Source organism: Liolophura sinensis, chromosome 11 (assembly GCF_032854445.1).
Source record: "Liolophura sinensis isolate JHLJ2023 chromosome 11, CUHK_Ljap_v2, whole genome shotgun sequence".
Lineage (NCBI taxonomy): Eukaryota > Metazoa > Mollusca > Polyplacophora > Chitonida > Chitonidae > Liolophura > Liolophura sinensis.
In genome coordinates, this window is record NC_088305.1 from 2890102 (window position 1) to 2911663 (window position 21562).

At 41.3% G+C, this 21562-nt stretch overlaps 1 protein-coding gene across 1 annotated transcript in view; it reads left to right on the forward strand.

Annotated features, from left to right (window-relative positions):
* Positions 1-21351, forward strand: part of LOC135477763 (calcitonin gene-related peptide type 1 receptor-like) — an 84207-nt gene extending 62856 nt beyond the window's left edge. The window contains exons 5-13 of the mRNA XM_064757965.1: positions 692-818; positions 2518-2668; positions 4639-4705; positions 10539-10602; positions 13011-13096; positions 14338-14473; positions 17526-17567; positions 20208-20384; positions 21283-21351. Of these exons, the coding sequence (XP_064614035.1) occupies positions 692-818; positions 2518-2668; positions 4639-4705; positions 10539-10602; positions 13011-13096; positions 14338-14473; positions 17526-17567; positions 20208-20384; positions 21283-21351 (919 nt within the window). The remainder of the gene's footprint in view (positions 1-691; positions 819-2517; positions 2669-4638; positions 4706-10538; positions 10603-13010; positions 13097-14337; positions 14474-17525; positions 17568-20207; positions 20385-21282) is intronic.
* The last annotated feature ends 211 nt before the right edge of the window (positions 21352-21562 follow it).

Below are 21562 nucleotides of genomic sequence, written 5' to 3' on the forward strand. Positions count from 1 at the left end.
TAGAAACAATGGACATGTATTATTTTCTGGACAACATAAAACTCAGTTTTTCTCTTTCGTAACAATAGAAACAATGGACATGTATTATTTTCTAGACAATTTGGACTCAGTAATTCGTTCTCGTTATATATCCGCTCAAAAATTGTATTGATGCACCCGGTGAAGACTTGAGGGATTTTGAGAGTTAACCCAGTTCAATCTGTCTCACTGTCAACTCAAAAGGCAATAATGGGGTTGCTAATAAACTACGACTCGGTTTAAAAACTGAAACAGTTTTTCTTTTTGCAAATCTCTATCACATCTTAATTTTAGCGGCCTGCCCGTTTCCCTTTGAAACCTCGGACTAGCTCTTACATGAACCGTGTTCTTTTTCTCATTTAATAACTGTCACAAATTTAGTTTCCGGCGAATTAACCTCATTTTTAGTTTAAATCCAATTGGAAACGAAATACGAGACTGTGTCGTTTAACGAAAGAAGCCCTCCTCTTTTCCAGAAATTTCCGTTAACCCTGCGGGGCTATGTCTTTCGAATAGCATTGTGTAAATGCTTTGTGACGACGCTCAGGTCGCTATCTGCCCTGCTGGCGCTAAAATTTGATAATAAATAATTTAGTTCCTTTTTTTACTAGATGAACGTTCTGGGAATATTTTTATTCACAACAAAACCGCGTCTGTTTTTTTTGCTCTGCAGGCAGCTGCGATGTGAACGGAACGCCTTACACAAGCACCTGTTCGTCTCGTTTATCTTGAATGGCATCTGTTGGATTCTGTATTTCCTAGTCGCTGTCACGAACGGTCACGTGTTGATCACTAATCCGGTAAGTTCGCCGCTCAATTAAACAATTTCGATTCCTGGGGGGAAGACTAAAGAGATTAGAAGCCAGACAAGTGCATCAAACTCAGATGCAACTTTCTTTTTTGGCTTTGAATAAAACTCTCCTCCGAAATTTATTTCCGGTTTCCGTGCGAGTTTGCCATTAACTAATCGAATAGTTTCTAAAGCCAAACTTTTGATTCCTAAATTCACGCCCAGCTTCTTTTAAACACGTATCCCTTTTTTTCTTTAATGGGTTGTTATAGGTCGCCAAAAACAAACGCATGTAATGAATATTATCGTGTTCAAAATGCAATAATTCATTTTATACGCTGTCATTTTCAGCCGACTTTACGCAGTAAAACAGTCAGTGATATAATCGGAAACTGAAGTTCATTTATAGCAACGATGCAAGGTCACAGGAAGTCACATCTCGGCATCTGGTGTCATCACCAGTTTCTTTTTAGCGAGGGTATATTTTTTTAGGACTTCCTAACATCGAACTACTCTTCTTTCTCCAGCTATCAGGCGTCGTACTCTGTTATTGACTTTACTACAAAGAATAACCAGAGTAGATTCACAGAACAAAGATACTGATATAAACCAAATAACGTTTGTCTGGTTTTATTTACTTATTTCATTGGTGTTTCACGCCGTATTCAAGAATATTTCACGATGTCGGCCAGCATAATGGTAGGAGGAAATCGGGCAGAACCCGGGGGGAAACCCACGACCATCCGCAGGTTGCTGGCGAACGTATGGCCAGAGAAGAAGCCAGCAAGAGCTGGACATGAACTCACAGAGATCACATTGGTGAGAGGCTTCTTGGCCATTGCACCACGCTAGCACACTAACCGCCTCAGCAAAGGAGGTCCTCATCTTTGTTTGCGTGCTCCGGTACACTTCATGTTGAACGAATTATGTCTCAGATATATTTAATACCGCTTTTTTCTGAAAATATCTAGATTATACAGATACTAGTGTTTTACACGTTTATCCTTTTTTGTCTCGTTTGTAGTGAAAAACTCTCAGTTGCTAAGTTAAGGTTATTATCATTATCAGCAGAAACGAACACCGAGTAAGCGTTAAAATGAAGTAGTAACATGGTGTTAATTAACTAGAGAGTCGTTTGTGGTATTAGCTGTCTGATAAAATAATTATCAAGTTTCCGAGGCTCTAATTCATGATAGGTATGGGGTTGTAGCTAAAATATCCTCAACCGCTTGCTTCCTCAACATCTGCTGTAAACTACCAAATACCGGTCTTCTCAAGTTGTCGCAATGCTGCATCAATGTCATTTACTGTGGTGACGTATGTAATCATTAATATGTTGCGTATATATATCATCATGGACTTTTATTTTAGCCGAAGTCCTGGTGTCGTATAACAGTTCAGAACCGTTCTAATTTATTTCGTTTCTAGCATCATATATTTTATAACACAAGTGCTAACTTACAAAATGGTGTTTTCCTAGGCGTTCGCAACTTGCCCTCCAAAGGTGTTCCCACCAGCCATCCTAATGGCGTTCTCTCCAGCCGTTCTGTTGGCTATGGCGTCCTCTGATGTTCTGATAAAATTCATCTCTAGCCACTGTAATAGCGCCCTGCCTACCCTCTCTCTACTGGCGATCATCTCAGTCTAAAACCAAAGACAGCCCACGAGCATTTCTGGAATCATCATATTTTCTCCCCGTCCTGTTTCAGATTTGGTGCCAGTTCCTCCACTGCATATGTAACTACTTTGCCGTCTGTAATTTTTTCTGGATGTTCTGTGAAGGGTTTTACCTGCACACTCTGATTGTCTCCGCCTTCCACACCGGCAAGCTCTTCATGGCCTGTTGCATCCTCGGCTGGGGTAAGTAATGGCAACTAACACCAACAGTGCTATAATGACATTTTGTTCTTAGTTCTCCTTGGAAGGCGGTTTATTGTTCGGTAATTTGTTTGAAGTACTTCGGATAGTGTGGCTGTAGGGCACAGGATTTAGAAAACAACACGAAAGACAAGTTGAAAAAAAAAACACATTAAAGGAAGTATACAGTAAAAATAGCATTCATTATCCCTTGTAATAATGTTGTACTACTGGGGGTGTTTTAGGATTCACGTCTTCTGCACTCACTAAATATCCCTTACCGCGAATCTTGTTCGTTCTCACTTAGATTTAGGCTAACGCAAGTCGTTTCTTAAACATTCTCTGGGGTGCTGTCCATTTTCTTCCAGACATAAATATTGGCCCAGGTAGAAGAATGGAAGTAATCAATTTGAAAGCTTTTAGTCATTCATCAGCCGAGGCTCTACGAGGAAAAATATAATGACCGAAGACTAATGAAACCTAACTCCGGAAGTTTGTGAACAATGCCACGAGAGATTAACCTTAAGTCTGTCAATCGTACAGTCAGTACACTGTTCGTTGCCTTCTGAGCGATTGGCATGATATAAAAGACGACTACTTGGAAAGCAAAACCAGTTCAATGTAATAGTTGGCAAATGAGGCAGTTCCGCCTATTGCGTTTTTCTCCCCGATTCTGGCACTCAAAATGTGCCCTCCTCCTCCCCCACCACACACACACACTCCTTACCTCTCTAGGATGGTAAGGCATTTTTCAGAGGGCTTACAGACAAGAGAGCTTGATATTTGTCGGTTCTCGAATTGAAGAGGAACCAACGAAACCCTCATTTTTATGTGGCAGAAGTACAAAAGCCTGTTGAAACGTCAGAGGATAGACATTGACAAAGCATTCTCCCGAGACCAGGACCGCGGACTACGACGCAGTCTTTGACATAATCACTTCAAATCATTTTTCTTATTTCTTATGTAAGAAGGTCAGAATATTTCTTGTCAACTGGGTTAAGTTATTCAAAAACACATTTCAACCAAAATAACCGAAAGCAACATACCAAATGCAATGACTGAAATCCTGACTTAAGTCTAAGATCGCTTCATGGTCCCGGGATCTGGTCCTCCTATATTACGTTTATATAGCATTTTGAATAATTATAGACTGGCAACGTCTAATAAATAGCAACTGACATCACAATTTTTATCACCAAATTCTGCTTTGATAACGGATAGTACCAGGAAGTCTGTAATTTGATCCTAAAAGAACATTTGTATATGAACAATTGGAATAAAACCCTAACTGATGTAAATTAACAAGAGGTCGAACTTGCTGCATGTGACCATTTGCCAACTGTCACACTGTTGTCGCTGCTGTGGTTTTGCTCTCCATGTTGTAGTTTTTTTACATTCTCAACTAATTTATAAGTTTGACATAGTGATTAAAGCAAGAGAACACTGTAAGAAGTGGGATGATGGAACCGGCACGGTAACGTGTTACTTAAACAACCAGATTATGTATTGTCAGGACAGAAGCATTACTTTAGGGCAGCAGGGAGTGTGCAAACCTCTGTACATAGGACTTCTGACTTACTTATAAAGGCCTGTGCGGCATTACGCACGGCACGGCTTCTGACCAGCCAAAGCTTTCTCGCTTTAGTTTAATCCTATGTACAGATGCTCTGAACTTATATCGCGTGAAGATAGCGTCTTCAAACCTGACTTAATCAACAATAAACCAGGCTGAGAAACTCGATATTGTCATTTAGATGGACAAAAGGCGTATTAAATCTGTCCAAATACCTCGTCACTATCGAGACCACACTGTCGAGATTTTCTAATAAGCAACGTTATGTTGGTTGTGTTAACGATGTGGGGCGGCAGATGTTCAGTCTAGGCTGAAGGTTTGGTTACAACAAACCTGTTGTCATGAATGCATACAGAGTTTCTATGACACCGTTGTAAAAGCTTTCCTCGCTTGATTTCAGGGGCCCCTTTCCTGTTGATAGTTATTTATTGCGTAATCCGAGCTACAGACGATGGTCACACCGAACAGTGAGTACACCACACTTTACCCCACGATTTGTTACATTCTGTAAATGTCAACTCTACATAGCCACCTGTTTTAAATGCTACCTTAAAATTCATGTAAGGCGAAATCATTATTTATTGCGCAATCCGAGATACAGGCGATGGCCACACCGAACAACGGGCGTATTCGAATGGCTACACAAGAGAACGTGGTCCGAATGGCAAAGTGAAACACGACATCACTGTTCGCGAACAAGATTTTCACTCCCTATTTCTCCAAGGTTGGAACGGGGTGCAACGTGAACGATACTGAAAGCGCCCTGTGTTCTTTTTTGCACTTACACAGTCGTATCAGTTGACACGAGAACACTCGTGTTACACACTTTCGTGGATTCGAATACACCCAGTGAGTATATGTCAGAGTAAATGTCAGATCACTACATAGCTTCCTGTTTCAAACATTGGCTTAAAATTCATGTAAGGATAAATTATTATTCATGTAAGACGATGTCACGCTTTAGAACGAGATTTGTATGTTGTCAACTACACACGTTCTATTATTTTGAAAACGATTTCCCGTTCAGATGAGGGATGTCGCTTACATGAACCGTATCTCCTAGTATACAGTTTTAAAGACGATTAATTTATTTGTCTGATTTAATTTAATTAATTTAATAGTAATGTTTTATTACAAAAACCCAATGGGTTTTTTTTGATTTATACAAAAACTCGCATGAAACTACCAACGGGTTCAAAAGTCTAACGAGTAGCATGTCAAATGGCAGTGGCCGAGTAGTTTAGGGCGTTGGTCTTTCAATCACCAAGTACAAGGTCAAACCCAGCAGGTGCAAGGTCAAACTCAGCCTTTGGCAGGGAATTTGCAGATTCCGCAGGCCCCACTGGCAGCGCTCGGAAATTGGCCCTGCAATTATTGACCAGGAACGCCCTTACTGGTTGACGGCTGGTATACGAAGTCTGTTTCAACGGATATTGTGAGGAGTCGGCCGTGGGTCGTGGTTTTCCCAGGACTCCACCCACCATAATGCTGGCCGCTGTCGTATAAGCGAAATATTCTTGAGTGCGGCGTAAAACAAATCAAATAAATAAATTTAGCGCCATGTATATACACATATTCTTGTCAATTTTAACTACACGAAGGCGGCCAGAGTTAACCTCCAAACTTTGGCAAGTTATTGACAAACTTTCCAATGTGTGGACATGCGTCGTATTTATTGGCAAGTAAGATGTTTCCAGTGAACTTCATGTGAGATCGCATAAGTGAGCCGTCGACTGCGTATTTTTACCAAGGCCCCCATTCCCACAAAGTCTTGCAAACGATGTCCAGATTAAAGCGATTGTAGCTTGACTTTGATTTCCAACCGTTAGATAATTTTCACTGCCACTTTGATACAGAAAAGGGGTGTTGTGTTTCTTGTAAGCTTGTAACTACATAACATGTTACTTCTCGTAAATGTGAAGCAATAAGGCGACAGTAACGAAAAATTGATTTACGAAGTTTTGTGAAAGTGGCCCCACGATGCTGGCTTCTAATGAAGATTAGGATGTATGGGGTCAGATTTTTCCAGCATCGCACTTGTACTCTGGGTACTCGTCTGTCAAACCATCAAAGGTATGATGACATTTCAGTCCGCGACAGCCCGATTAAAATCTATATGGTCTCAGGTGTTATTGGACAAACATTAATGACTTTCAAGCCAAGAATGTGTTCGAAGTTCCAGGCTGCACTAATACTGTTGACTTTCTGAACTTGTTATTGTTTTTTTTCCTGTAAAATCAGTAGCAATCAATATTATTTCATATCTCATATCTCAGAAATCGGTAATTAAGTCTTGCCCTAGAATATGTTATGATGTTGAAGTATTTAAATCGCCTTCACATGAATTTTCATACCGTGCCTTCATTGTTCTACAGCTTTAATTACTCGGTCGTTAGGCGGAGAGACAAACTGAGACTGTAACCTCGAACCAAAGTCGAAAGACGCAAAATTATTTTTCCCGATATGATTCATGTACAACATTAGTTAACTTGGACACAAATAACTTCTGGCCGAAAGATATCTTGACCGATGAGATCGCGTGTTCGAATCCAGCTCTACCCGGTTTAGTCACGACTCTATTATAACGATATACTGGTGGTTTTGTGGTGTCACGTGACAAAAATTCAGGTACGCGGGAATGCAAGGCATATACAACCTGGGCAACAAAGTATCGGGGTAATCAGAGGTATATAACCGTACATTTGTAAACAAATTGTCGGACTCATCGTCAAAATGAAGGCGGCACCCTAAAATCATATCAAATGGACATAAACAAATCAAAGAGTATCGTATCTGGGGTGAAGCGAAAACTAGGAGGCACATTTTATGTGGCAAGGAGATAGGCTTAACCTCTCAAGTAGACACACATATGAAATTCTCAGGAAAGAATTGTCCGAGTGTGTTGTTCTCTTTCTCCATAAATCATTCGAATGATGGACTCCCAAACCAAACATTTTGTGAAATAAAGGTGTTGACGTGATATTTCCATGTGACATTTTCATGAAGACGAATCTGTCCTAGTTCTTCTCGCACAGATGTTCTGGATCACACCATGCTTTGCTCTCCCAGCATCGTTTCTATCATTCACAACACTCTGTGTCTGTGTTGATTTTTGTCGTTTTGTTGTTCATTGTTCATTTCATTTTTTCTTTCTCTTTAATTCTGTTTTATTTGCTTAATCGCATGATACCGAATTTATCAATCCTCGAGGAACCTGTTAATTCCTCGTATGGTGCAAACAAATAAATAGTATCGATGGAAGAATTAAAGATGTCCCTGGACCGGATAACGCCTGATTAAAATAATGCAGATATCGGCAAATAGGATTTTTTTTGCAAATGTATGAAAGACGAAACATCAATTTAAGCCTATTTGTGTAATGCGGTTTATAGCGTGATGCTATGAAATGTTTGCACAACCTGGATCGACCAGCGCATGTCTCGTTGTTCTACACGGCACGATGGGTATGGAGAGTCTCGTTGTTCTACACAACACGATGGGTATGGAGAGTACCGTTGTTCTGCATGGCACGATGGATATGGGGAGTCTCATTGTTCTACACGGCACGGTGGGTATGGAGAGTTCCGTTGTTCTGCATGGCACGATGGGTATGGAGAGCCTGTATGGTTCTGCACGGCGCGATGGGTATGGGGAGTCTCATTGTTCTACACAGCACGATGGGTATGGAGAGTACCGTTGTTCTACACGGCACGGTGGGTATGGAGAGTACCGTTGTTCTACACGGCACGATGGGTATGGAGAGTATCGTTGTTCTACACGGCGCGATGGGTATGGAGAGTCTCGTTGTTCTATACGGCACGATGGGTATGGGGAGTCTCATTGTTCTACACGGCACGATGGGTATGGAGTGTATCGTTTTTCCGCATGGCACGACGGGTATGGAGAGTCTCGTTGTTCTACACAGCACGATGGGTATGGAGAGTACCGTTGTTCTACACGGCACGGTGGGTATGGAGAGTACCGTTGTTCTACACGGCACGATGGGTATGGAGAGTATCGTTGTTTTGCATGGCACAATGAGTATGGAGAGTCTCGTTGTTCTACACGGCACGATGGGTATGGAGAGTGTTGTTGTTCTACACGGCACGATGGGTATGGAGAGTCTCGTTGTTCTATACGACTCGATGGGTATGGGGAGTCTCATTGTTCTACACGGCACGGTGGGTATGGAGAGTCTCATTGTTCTACACGGCGCGATGGGTATGGAGAGTATCGTTGTTCTGCATGGCACGATGGGTATGGAGAGCCTGTATGGTTCTACACGGCACGATGGGTATGGGGAGTCTCATTGTTCTACACGGCACGATGGGTATGGAGAGTATCGTTGTTCTACACGGAACGATGGGTAATTAGACTGTCGTTGTTCTACACGGCACGATGGATATGGAGAGTCTCATTATTCTATACGACACAATGGATATGGAGACTGTCGTTGTTCTACACGGCACGATCGATATGGAGAATCTCGTTGTTTTACACGGCACAGTGGGTATGGAGAGTATCGTTGCTCTACACGGCACGATGGGTATGGAGAGTCTCATTGTTCTATACGACACAATGGATATGGATGGTCTCGTTGTTCTGCACGGCACGATGGGTATGGAGAATCTCGTTGTTTTTACACGGCACGGTGGGTATGGAGACTGTCGTTGTTCTACACGGCACGATTAGTATGGAGAGCCTATATGCTTGTACACGGCACAATGGGTATGGAGTCTCCATAGTTCTACACGGCATGATGGGTATGGAGAATCTCGTTGTTCTACACGGCAGGATGGGAATGGAGAGCCTCCATGGTTCTACACGGCACGATGGGTACAGAGAGTCTCATTGTTCTACACGGCAGGATGGGAATGGAGAGCCTCCATGGTTCTACACGGCACGATGGGTACAGAGAGTCTCATTGTTCTACACGGCAGGATGGGAATGGAGAGCCTCCATGGTTCTACACGGCACGATGGGTACAGAGAGTCTCATTGTTCTACACGGCAGGATGGGAATGGAGAGCCTCCATGGTTCTACACGGCACGATGGGTACAGAGAGTCTCATTGTTCTACACGGCATGAAGGGTGTGGAGTGACTCGTTGTTCCACACGGCATGATAGGTTTGGGGCGGAACCAGCCTTACCTAAGATGTGCACTCTTTTGCTCATTTCCATCTGACCAGGAAGTTTTAAATGTAAATGAAAGCTGTAAGCTGCTCAAAAGAATATATACTGTTCATAATATACTGTTATGACGTTGTTCTCACTGCAACTAGGGGGCCTCCGTGGCTCAGTTGATTATGCAGTCGCTGTGAGTTCAAGTCCAGCTCATGCTGGCTTCCTCTCCGGCCCTACGTGGGAAGATTTTCCAACAACCTGCGGATGGTCGTGGGTTTCCCCCGGGCGCTGCCCGGTTTCCTCCTACCATAATGCTGACCGCCGTCGTATAAGTGAAATATTCTTGAGTACGGCGTAAAACACCAATCAAATAAATAAATAAATCACTGCAAGTAACATTTGATGACTGAGATCGCGAGTTCGAATCCAGTTCTGGTTGGTTTTTTTTGCACTTTTAGGTCAGGTATGCTTGGCAAAGTTGGGTGCGCGCTTTACTCATCGGACACTCCAGCTTCCAGAGTCAGTCAATCAGTATATAAATATACAAACAATATATAACTAAGTACATACATGAATATATATCCATATATACATATGTATATAGATAAACAAGTATAGTGCAGATAATCGGACCACGAGGTCTTGTAACAGCAGCAGAAATAATCATGTAAGCAGTGATGAATTTAATTGATCAACATGCAGTACAATATGACGCACGTATTGGTGGGTTTTTTTTTAAAGTTTTCTTTCCTTTCTGCCGTCGGTCAAAGTATCTTGAATACAGTTTAATGTTAAACCGTATTGACGATGCACGCGAGATTTTTGAATTCGGATCTGGCATATTGAAAATAAGGTCATTAGAAATCCATTTCTTAAAGAAGGCATTGTTGTTGTTATCCTTAGAATATCCAAGAATATTTCCCTTATACAACGGCGGCCAGCATTATGGTGAAAGGACCTGGGGAAACCCACAACCATCCACAGGCTGCTGGCAGACCTTTCCACATACGTGGCGGCATTATATAGTATTACTTCTAGATCGTTTGTGCTTGATACGTGTAACTTTGCTATAGGTAACTCTCATCTTACTTAATTTTAGTTTTTATAAACAAATACATCTTATGGGTATATTTATCATTTAGCTGACGACTATTTGCTTAATTTTGTCTGTTTCAGCTGTTGGAGCGGTAACAGCGTCTATGTGTGGATAATATATGGCCCCGTTATCACGTCATTACTGGTAAGGCTATACGTGATAAAATCTTCGGTTTTGGTTGGTCAAGCTGTTTTATGTGTTCTCCTAAAAGACAAACAGCTCACAACATTTGATTCATATATTTTATTGAAGTTTTAGACAGTGCTCAAGAATATTTCACTTATATGACGGCAGAGTAACCATGTGAACAGTACTTTTTGTTCTGGGGTTTTATGTCCCTTTGAATTTCTTTATCTAGTTTTTTAACCTGAGGCAATTCCTTGTTAGCGTTCATGGCCCTAAGTAGTGCGGTTAATTAAATTGTCATAAAGACATCGAACCCACCATTACTCATATGTTAAAGTGAACATAAAGTCAGCCAATATAGCTGAATTAATTAATAAAGTAGTATTCCAGAGTGATTGGCCAAGTTCATAAGGGCCTTTCAACATGGCTACACGCTGTGAATTTTCCGTCAGTGCCATATCTCCACTGCTGAACTTCATATTCTAGGCTTTCAAAACTTTATAGAATTTTTTACATATTTTTCTGTGATAATTGTGTCCTGTATCATTTTTTTCTATGTATATATAGTAGCAGACTTTATGTTCACTTTTAGGTTAACAAATTTTTCCAACATTTGAACTCATTTTCACATCCGAAATCCAGCTCTTCCAAATGATCTGTAGTGAACTTCGCTATTAACTACTTCAAGTATGAGTACTAAAAAACTGCTGTCATCGTTACACCTCGACACGTGATATATGCAACCTTATATGGATATGGTTCGGAGAAAAGTCAATCGCCCTTGTGCTATAGGTTTGGCGGATTCTTCCAGCCATATATGCAACAACCACCATAAAGGTGAAATGTTTCTGAGGAAGATTCAACACACTTTTTAGCCGAGCTGTGACATGTTCAACAGTTTGGAAGTTCAGAAAAGACAAAACATTCCTCTTACCAGTGTGACCGTGATGAGTTCAAGTCCAGCTCAAGGTGGCTTCCTCTCCAGTAGTATTTGCCAGTAACGCTTGGGCATGTCGTGAGCTCTGCCTCGTTTCCTCCCACCATAATGCTGGCCACTGTCGCACGAGTAAAATATTCTCGAAGCACCATTCAGAATAAAAAATAAATTCTTAAACAAAGACTCCTTGAGCGCTGGTCTCTTGTACGCGTTGTTTGTTAAAGGACCTTGTATGGTAAGACGAGGAATCGGCCCCAGTGCAAGAAACCTCGAGTAGCGAAACCTCGAGTAGCGATACTGACTATAGCTATGATTGACAGCTGCTGGCACATTTGTAAGGCTATTTCTTTTTCAGTTCTATCTTTTCCTGTTATATGGCAAGGTTGCGGCTTATATATATCCAAACATGCACTGAAGCGAAGTGTAGGTCATAAAATCGAAAAATTGTAATATATAACAAGTGTAACTTTCAGCCATATACTTCCACTACCCATAACATGTTAATATAAATGACTGGACCACATGTGCTCTCAAGCAGGATTCACGTATGATGTCGCTACAGTTGCCAAATGCTACGTAATACCATAGCCCATCAATTCTAATTCATAACAATACTTATTCAGTGGAAAACGGTCTTCATCTTTACTCACATAAAAGTATGTTTCCAAAAAAAAAAAAAAAAACAAAAAAAAAAAAACAAGAAGCCAAATAGATTCGAACTCTTCCCCGAGAGTGGGACATTTTCTACCCATTGATATCGTTAGTCCACTGCACTGTGGTGGATCTCTGATGGACAAAACCAGAAATACAAAGTCTAAACTTGCTCAAATATTGCAAAACTCATCAGATTTAAAGTTATGTTTTACATATGAAGACGAACGTTAACTACAACGAAACTTTGACAGCATGTAGAAATACACATGTGAAGGTTTCAGTAACGATGTTTTTCTGGTTTTGATCTTCATGGTGTAAATTAAAAACACAGTGCCTCTTTTGAACGACAAATTGGTGTTTTTGATGGAGATTGCATTTTTGGAAGGTTATTACTAAGCAACGGTCTCTTTTAAGGCATTATGCCTTTCATGAGTGACCAAGTTTTATACATCTGATTCCGAATTTCACAGAGTTGTGCTTGGATTTTCAAATTTGTACTTTCTTATCGTACCTCTCTGGAGCCGATCCTCCGCCTTACCGTACAAGGTCCTTTGACAACACAGAGCTTTAAGTCACTTTCGACCACTGACATGAAATAAATTACATCATTTGTCATTTGTTTTACCTAATTATGCTTGATCGATGGGTGCAAGTGCTGTGTGCGTTGGTACTGTTTAAGCATGTACATGACTAGTCTCCACCTTGTGGTGTTTTCTCTTATATCTTACATGTTATTACCCTTGTTTATATCTACGTGTAACACAAGAAGTTTGAAAATTTACTGGTATACAGGTTAAGTAATAATTAATATACCACTTTTACTGTTATATTTCAGGCCAATTTTGCATTCCTAATTAACATAATCCGTGTGATAATTCGGAAGTTACGAGATTTTGACGCCCCTAATACCTCACAGACGAGGTAAGCCAGAGTCCACTTATGCCAGCTTTGTTTTTGTCTTTCCTGCCGTGTAAGAAACCTTCTGTCATCTTATTACACTATTACACTACTACACTTATTACACCACACATGTGACCTGTCACACATGACAGGCAACTATTTTTAGTGCCATATTCTGTAAAACCGGAATGTGAAAAAAGAAGCTTCAGAAAAAGTTGTTTAGAGTAGACGAACAACAGAGACAAATGAGGTGTGGTACGTTTGTGAACTTAACTTCCGGAAGTCGCCTGTGGTCTAATAGTTAAAGACGCGCACCTTTCAACCACGAGGAAACACATGGCGCGGGTTCAAACCTGGCATTAGACAGGACCTTGTATTACTGCTTGCGAGACCTTGGTGGCAGTAAGCCGTCGGCAATGCTTGTATGGCCGCTACTGACATGTCTTCCACTAATATGGTGCGCATCTATACGTAACATGGGGGAAAGTTCGTCCATAACTTCCGTTACTGTGCTTAAATCGGTGATTTAACATTGCCACTTTGGTTTTTTCCACCTGTAAATGTTACCTCTATCACGAATTCTTACGCATAATGTTAAGAAACAGTGGAATAAATAAATTGTCAGGTTTGTGGCAGAGGGCGGTTTTTGAATTGAGCTCTCTACTTTCTTCAACTTATGAACATGGCCTGGACGATGTGTTAAAATTGTCCGTATTTTATTTCCCTACAAACCTCTTTATATCGGTCTAGACGACAAGTTCGCTGGCCTGACTCGACGTCGGCGCAAATTATCTCACGACAATAATTTAAACAGAGGGAATTCCCCTTTGATTCTCAACGTTTCTCTCTCCGGGCGCTTCTTATCCTCACGGAGAATGACTTCCGGTAGCCCCAAGTTATCGTCTTTAATAACAACTTAGTCGCCCTTCCCCTGGCTTCATTTACTGACCGGCTGGCCTATTATGCGCTGTAGTTAAACATTTCAGACATGTCTCGCGATGAACACCAACATCTGTCGATCAAGTTACATGAGCCTATTTCGTCTGGTGGTTTGTGTTGAATGTCGTTTTGGAAATTGATCTTGAATGCGATTATTGATCCGAGGCGATCATTATGGCTGACAATTGGTATAAGAATGTCCGGTGTTTCCAGGGCTAGATTCTAACGAAAAGCTAACGCGACAGGTGATCGCTTTGATAATGAGCAATGTTAACAATTCCTTATCATGTTTTCATTCCTGCTCTCCTGTTTTTAATCTCCAGGAAGGCAGTCCGTGCCACAATTATTTTGGTTCCGTTACTTGGACTACAGTACCTTCTGCTCCCCTTCCGGCCTAGCGAGGACAGCGGTTTCCAGGAGACCTACGCTTATCTGTCCGCCCTGGTGACGTCTTTACAGGTTAGTTTAGGAGCCACAATTATGGGAACCAGGCAGCTGACAAAACGTTACCTCTCCTTTTGTCTTTAATTAGTGTTTGAGGAAATAATGCGAGTAATCCAACAGCATTGAATATCGCTGGATACAAATGATATTTTTGCTCAGTTACTCACGTACAGAATCGTAGCGACACTTGGAATTCACGACTGTGTTTATTTTTACCTAATTCCGCCATTAAAATGCATGATACTATCTAAGCATTTGCATGAACAGTTAAAATAAAACCATTTGCCAGAAATTACGTTGTCCATGCCGATCTGGTTTTACTCTCTATCCTGTAAATCCTTTATTGTATTCTGCATGTTTGGATTTTGCAGCGAACACCTTTAGCATAAAATACTAGGGCATCATAATGATGTACAATAATGCAGAACGTACACAGATTTTGACACTGAAAACCCTTAATAAACACACCACGTGCTTTCCAGTACATTTTTAACAGAAAATGCATGCTGTTTCTATCACCCTGGAATCCACTTGTACTGGACCAGCCAGGGTCTTGTATGCACTGAAGTTTCCCCACGACTAAGTGTTTCTCCGTGCTTCTGTGTTTTCTCATGGTTCTGTGTTTTCCCAAAGAGCTAGGTTTTCCCATGAGTACGTATTTTCCCGTGTGTCTGTATTTTCCCATGGCTCTGTATTTCCATGACTCTGTGATTCCCAATGTTTCTTTGTTCGCCATACTGATGTGTTTCCCCATGGCTCTGCGTTTCGCCATACTACTCTGTTTTCCCCTGGCTCTGTGTTTCGCCATACTTCTGTGTTTCTTCATGACCCTGTATTTCGTCATACCGCTGTGTATCCCAATGGCTCTGTGTTTCGCCCTACTTCTGTGTTTCTTCATGGCTCTGTATTTTACCATGCCGCTGTGTAGCTCAATGGCTCTGCGTTTTCCGATGGCTCTGAGTTTCGCCATACTTCTGTGTTTCCCCATGGCTCTGTGTTTCGCCATACTTCTATGTTTCCTCGTGGCTCTGCGTTTCGCCATACTGCTGTGTTTTCCTATGGTTTTGCGTTTTGTCATACTTCTTTGTTTCTTCGTGGCCGTGTATTTCGCCATATCCCTGTGTATCCCAATCGCTCTGTGTTTTCCGATGGCTCTGTGTTTCGCCATACTTCTGTGTTTTCATACACAGCATACCGCTGTGTATCTCAATAGTTCTGCGTTTCCTATGGCTCTGTGTTTCTCCATACTTCTGTGTTTCCATATGGCTCTGCGTTTCGCCATGCTTCTGTGTTTCCTCATGGCTCATTGTTTCGCCATACGGATGTGTTTCCACATGGCTCCGTTTCGACACACTTCTGTGTTTGCTCATGCCTATACTGTTGGGCACAACCATGTAAATTATTACCCGAAAAAAACAATGAAAATATATATAAAAAATGAGCAAATGAGAACAAAATTACGTACTGAGATACCGTGTTTCCCTATGGTTCTGTGTTTCGTCATATTGCTGGTTTTCCCTTTGGCTATGCGTTTCGTCATACTGCTGTGTTTCCCTATGGCTATGAGTTTCGCCATACTGCTGTCTTTTCCCATAACTCCCGTTGGCCATACTGCTGTGTTTCCCTATGGCTCTGTGTTTCGCCATACTTCTATGTTTAATCCTGGCTCTTCTATTGAACACAACCATGTAAATAAAGTATTGTCCTAAAAGAAAGAATGAAAATATATATAAAAAATGAACAAATGAGAACACAACCACACACTAAGGAAAGCCGAGAATATGTGATGAAAGTGGCTTCAGATGATGAAATTACATCTCTATGCCATGTTTAGATATCATCGATCGTTCGTCTGATGTGATTTAGATCACATAAAAAAAGCACAAGAGGCCTGTCCATACAGTGCTAGGCGCCCTCCAGATGTGGGATTGAAATGAAACAGTATAGCTCTAATGAATGACAGAGTAATGATAGTGCCAATCCGTGATCCGCAAACACGATTCCTGCTCTTAGCTCTTAGAATAAACTTCATCGTAAAAACGATTTGCTGAAATGGTACTGTAGTTTGTGCAGACATGATTTCGTTTAATGCAGCACCAATTCGGGATGTTGTAAATTATACGTTCACCAAATCGTGACGGATGTGGTGCTTTGGTATGAAGGCCAGCCTGACTCAGTCCTATAGCGGGGTACGTGATACATTTCAAGTCAGTTCTTTAGGAAAACTCTTGACCAAGATTGGCATCACGCCATCTGGATATTGTCTCAAAGGAAGGATAACTCTTTGGTATAATTCATTGGGCTATATCATTCAGTAATGGGCTATTTCACTGAGTTATCTTTCCTGAGACAATATCTAGAGGGCGCTAATCCTATCTTGGTCATGGGCCATAACTGAGCATTATTTCCCATTTCGGATCGGGACAATGGCTCACTAACGAATGGAGTCGTACATACGATTTAAAAAAAGTGAACTGTGCATTCACTGTTGACTTACTTACTGTTAGCTTAGTAATGTATCATGTATGTTGTTCTTGCTATAGTGATTTAGTGAAGCAAAAGCGTATGATTGCTATGAAGCAGTCGTACTATAACAAAACTCCTTTTGGCCCACGTTTCTGTACTACCCCAAGAGGCAACAGAGCAATCAAATATTTCTGATGGTCATCGTTGTGAGGATATTTTTTTTGTTAGTTGATTGTTTTACTCTAGAATTTTTTGCTTATATGTGAACTATGGTAGTCACTTTTATGGCTAAAGGAAAACAGATTGGCCAGATTTCACGCCATATTGGTAGAAAAGCGCACCGTCGAATCTCCATAGTGATTAAAGTGCTACTAACAGCGAGAGATGGAGAATTCAGAAATTCTCCGCCCTACGCCAGGATGAAATCCACACCGTATCTGCCATCAATTTCAGTCAATTTCAGGTTTCTGGTGAATGTTGATCCATGGAAAAGAATCCCACCAAATCAATTCTTCAAAAACCCTGACGTCGCGCCCCTGTGCCATCTCCCGCAATATATCTGCTGTATAACTAGATGCTGATTGTCTTTCTTATGTTTCAGGGCGCCTTGGTCGCTTTGATCTACTGTTTCTTGAACGGAGAGGTGAGTAATTGAAGAAAAATGAGCCCTGAGGTTAATTTCCGTCCATCGCAACTGAAATCAGCATCGCCTTTTAAACAGAACATTGTTAACCATGTACAGTAGCCTTATTTTTAATTGGCGCAAGGTCTTCGTTCCTTCCAGTGGTCCAAATTCCACTAGAAGCGAAATCACCGTTGTTTCTAGTGCCAATATAGTTAAAGATCCACTAGAAGCGAAATCGCAGTTGCTTCCAATGACAATATAGTCCATGTTCCGCTAGAAGCGAAATTAACGTTGTTTCCAATGGCTATAACTGATGTATTGACGGACTGATGTTTAAGGCTGTGCTCCAGAATTTTTCCCGGATATGACGTTTGGCAGGTTTATAGGATGAGGAAACCTAAGTGCCTGGAATAAATCATGAACCTTCGCCACGAGCCTGACAAACCATTTCACTTAAAGCCATGACCTGTTAGCAGCGAGAACTGGATTCCAGCACACGACGTCATTGTTCAGTGGGCTAATGGTCGCACCTAGTCAGTGCTACCCTGGAGAACGTTGGAAAAACTCCATATTCGTTGATAAAAAAGTCTCTATTTACATAAACCAAGAAATTATTTTCTTTCACAAACTTCAAATTTGTCCCTATACTATGATTCATACAATTAAAATGATTCTATAAAGTTTGAAACAGGTTATAAAGCGACTCGCATTATAAATCTTATGAAATTCACTACTGATTTTGAACAGTAAAACCTGACGAGGCTGACAGAGACGAGGCTGATATTTTGTGAACGTTAATAATTTGGACAATTTTAAAATGTTGCCTTGATTTGTTTTGATCTAATCGGCATTGCTTTTTGTCGAAATTCTGCGGTTTAGTCTTTCTAATCTGAGCTTCTTGGATCAAATTTACCGGACGTAGAACAAATAATTTCCTAAGAATCAAAAGCGTCCTTTGACTACATACTGGACAATATCTTCCTGTGCAAATTTATTATGGTTTCTTTCCTCAAGACATAGGTTTTTGTTGATAGTAGATTAAGCATGGAGACTTCCCTGCTGTCTACGTTTACGGTTGGAATCACAAAGACAACTTTTGATCAAGGCCGTTTCTTCGTTGTCCATTTCCCATATCAGTTGAACTGTTTCCTTTTAAAAATGAAAAACTTGGCATTGGATACGGTCTCCAGAAGATTTGGACAGCCGCCAGGCTCGATCCCAAATATCAACGGCCTCTGACAGATCCCTTGGTTGCCCGTAAAAAGTGATATATGTCGCCTGTACAAGCGCATCTGTTTGAGTCGCTTCTATAAATACATGGCACAAGTAAAACTTTCAAAATAGGGCTTGAGAGTGATTGCCTGTAAGATTGAGTTTCAAGCGTGTTGATAAGGAATAACTTATGTCCGCACATGGGAGATACTTACTGTTCAACGATAATATCAAATAATTTGCATTATCTCCCCGTGATTTGAAAATAATCCGGTAGCAAAAAGAAACAAAGAAACTTGTCGACGACTGAAGTAACAATAATATCAGTAACGTGGAAGATGTAACTGCAGTGGTCATTAGGGCTTATTGCAGCTGTCACCGGATAACGAATGTGAATCATGTAGCGTGATGGTTTTCATGCATAGCGAAGTAAGTGATTCATTTGCCTTTCCCAGTTGTTTCCGCTCTTTCCTTCAGTTGCGTCACGCACATGTTTGTTTGTCAGCCAGGTGCCATCTCATTCAACGGTTACAACAGAAGCCAGGGTTTCTCCACATGTAACCCACTAGCGTCCAGCAGTACTGTGGAAAGTAGAATGCGTTACTTAATATGATATCGATATTTGTAGGTTGCATGAAGTACCTTGAACGACGCTAATGCGGCCATTTTGGGCAGTCTAACTTTTGCTGAGGAACACTTGTCTGGCATCTCTCCACGTCATAATATATGCAAGAAAGGCACTAATGGATACCTTAGTAAAAAGATATAAAGTCCAAGTTGAAAGATATTATATCAAATGTTGCACAGTCTAACTATAGTTGAGGACCACTTATCTTGCATATCTTCGCGTTATAGTCGACGTGGGAAAGTTCGTCGGTACCTAGCCAAAAAAAGTTTACTTCAGGCATTCCACTCATAAAGTTCAACGCCATCAATAAATAAACAAGACCAAATTACTTCTCCAATTATGGCATATAGGTATTAACCTTGCATTCATCAGGCCTTAGTTAAGAATGCTGAGAACGATCGGCGCATTTTCTTATTATAGATTGAAAAACAAAACGGCATAGTAACGAATGGCTCACATTATTTCTGTTCCTGACCGCTTCGGTGGCCTAATGGTTAGAGCGTCCGCCTCTTAGCCGGAAGACCTGGGATCAAATCCGGGTAGGGTCATACCAAAAACTGTTAGGCAATGGCACTTGCTTGGCGCTCAGCACTGAGAGGATAGAGCAAGGAAATTTATGATGATTTATGAACGAAAGACAAGAAACAACAGGTTATGAGACACTGTTACGGCACATTTCCCGCAAACTGGTATTAGTCCGTAACAACCATTGTCCGCCATATTACCCTTTGGGTATTGCTTGGATTACATGATATGGTTTGTTTGATTTTGTTTCTCCGTGAAGGCCAAAATCTTTTTAACTATTGCTTGTATTATAGGTCATCAGTGTGATTAAACGTCGCTGGCAGCAGATAAACCTGATGGAAGGACGCAGCGTCCGCCTCCAGGGGGCGCTCGTCTGGCCACCCACAAGCATGACCTATATGGAATCACACACGGCGGATAAGAAAGATTACGGGGTGTCCAAGTCTCGTCACACCGAGGATTTCGGAGAGGTAAGACGAACGATGTGTTCGGCATTCCTTACTTCAGAGCTGTCACCGCCACAGAATTATCGGTTAAAACTCTGTGAAGAATGACTCATAAATATAGAGGGCGTGACGGAAATTGGCCAGGCTTAAATCCGCTCGCGGCAATCCCCTGTAGGCGACGGGGGCGGTATCATGCAGTCTAAAACGGTAACAGGATGCGCAGTGTTAGCCAATTTTTTTTATAGCAATGCAGACACGGCATGGAAGGTTGAACACCTCAAGTTCCTTCGGGGTACTTAGCCAATGAAAAAATCGAAATGGTGCATAGAAATCTGAAACGAATAGAGTTCCACTGGTAACAACCCCTCAAGCATCATGGACTAAGGCCTGCGGGTGACAGTCCTGTTGAAGTGCTTGTCAGGTTTTGGTTCAGTCACTCGGGCATGGAATGTTCGGGACTCCCTCGTACCCGCTGCATGCTCTCAGGCGTGATCATAATTAGCTGATAAGTAGAGCTGTTGGTATTCTTCATACTATACCTACTTAATGTTTAATATCCGCACCGATATTTTTATACGGAAAGTCGACAGCACTTGCCCTATGGGTTAAAATTTGCCTATACAACCAACTGTCAAAGTGATGAAATATTATTGGGTAGGGTTTTAAGCATAGACAGTGTGATAGTTGACAAATATGTTTGAATATGTCTATTGATGAATGGTTCATACATGATCCTCGTTTGAATTCATCTCACGCAAATCCGCACTGTTTCCAGTATAAATAAACCCGGGTAATAGCGTTCACCCAAGAGGATGATTTGCACCGAGGAGCATTAAAATGTTTTGTAACGTCACGTAATCGCACTTTCTAGTCAGTAATGGTAGGCTATCTCTAAGTCTTCTTTTCTTTTCTTTCTCTACAGGGTGCACTTGAACTGGAAAAACTGAACGGTGACGTCACGGCGGACAAGACTTCTTCACACAGGTGTTGATACGTCATTTCACGGCAGAGGTGATCACAATACGTCACGCATCACGAACGCTTACGTCACAGTGTGGCACTAATACTTGTACTATACTATACGTCCATTACACGTTTTATCTTTACTGTAAAGCTAACTATGTATAGTGTTTTATTGTGTTCACTGGTGTTTATCAAAGATTATTAGCTTGACCGTTACTGTTGTTATATGTAAATCAGAT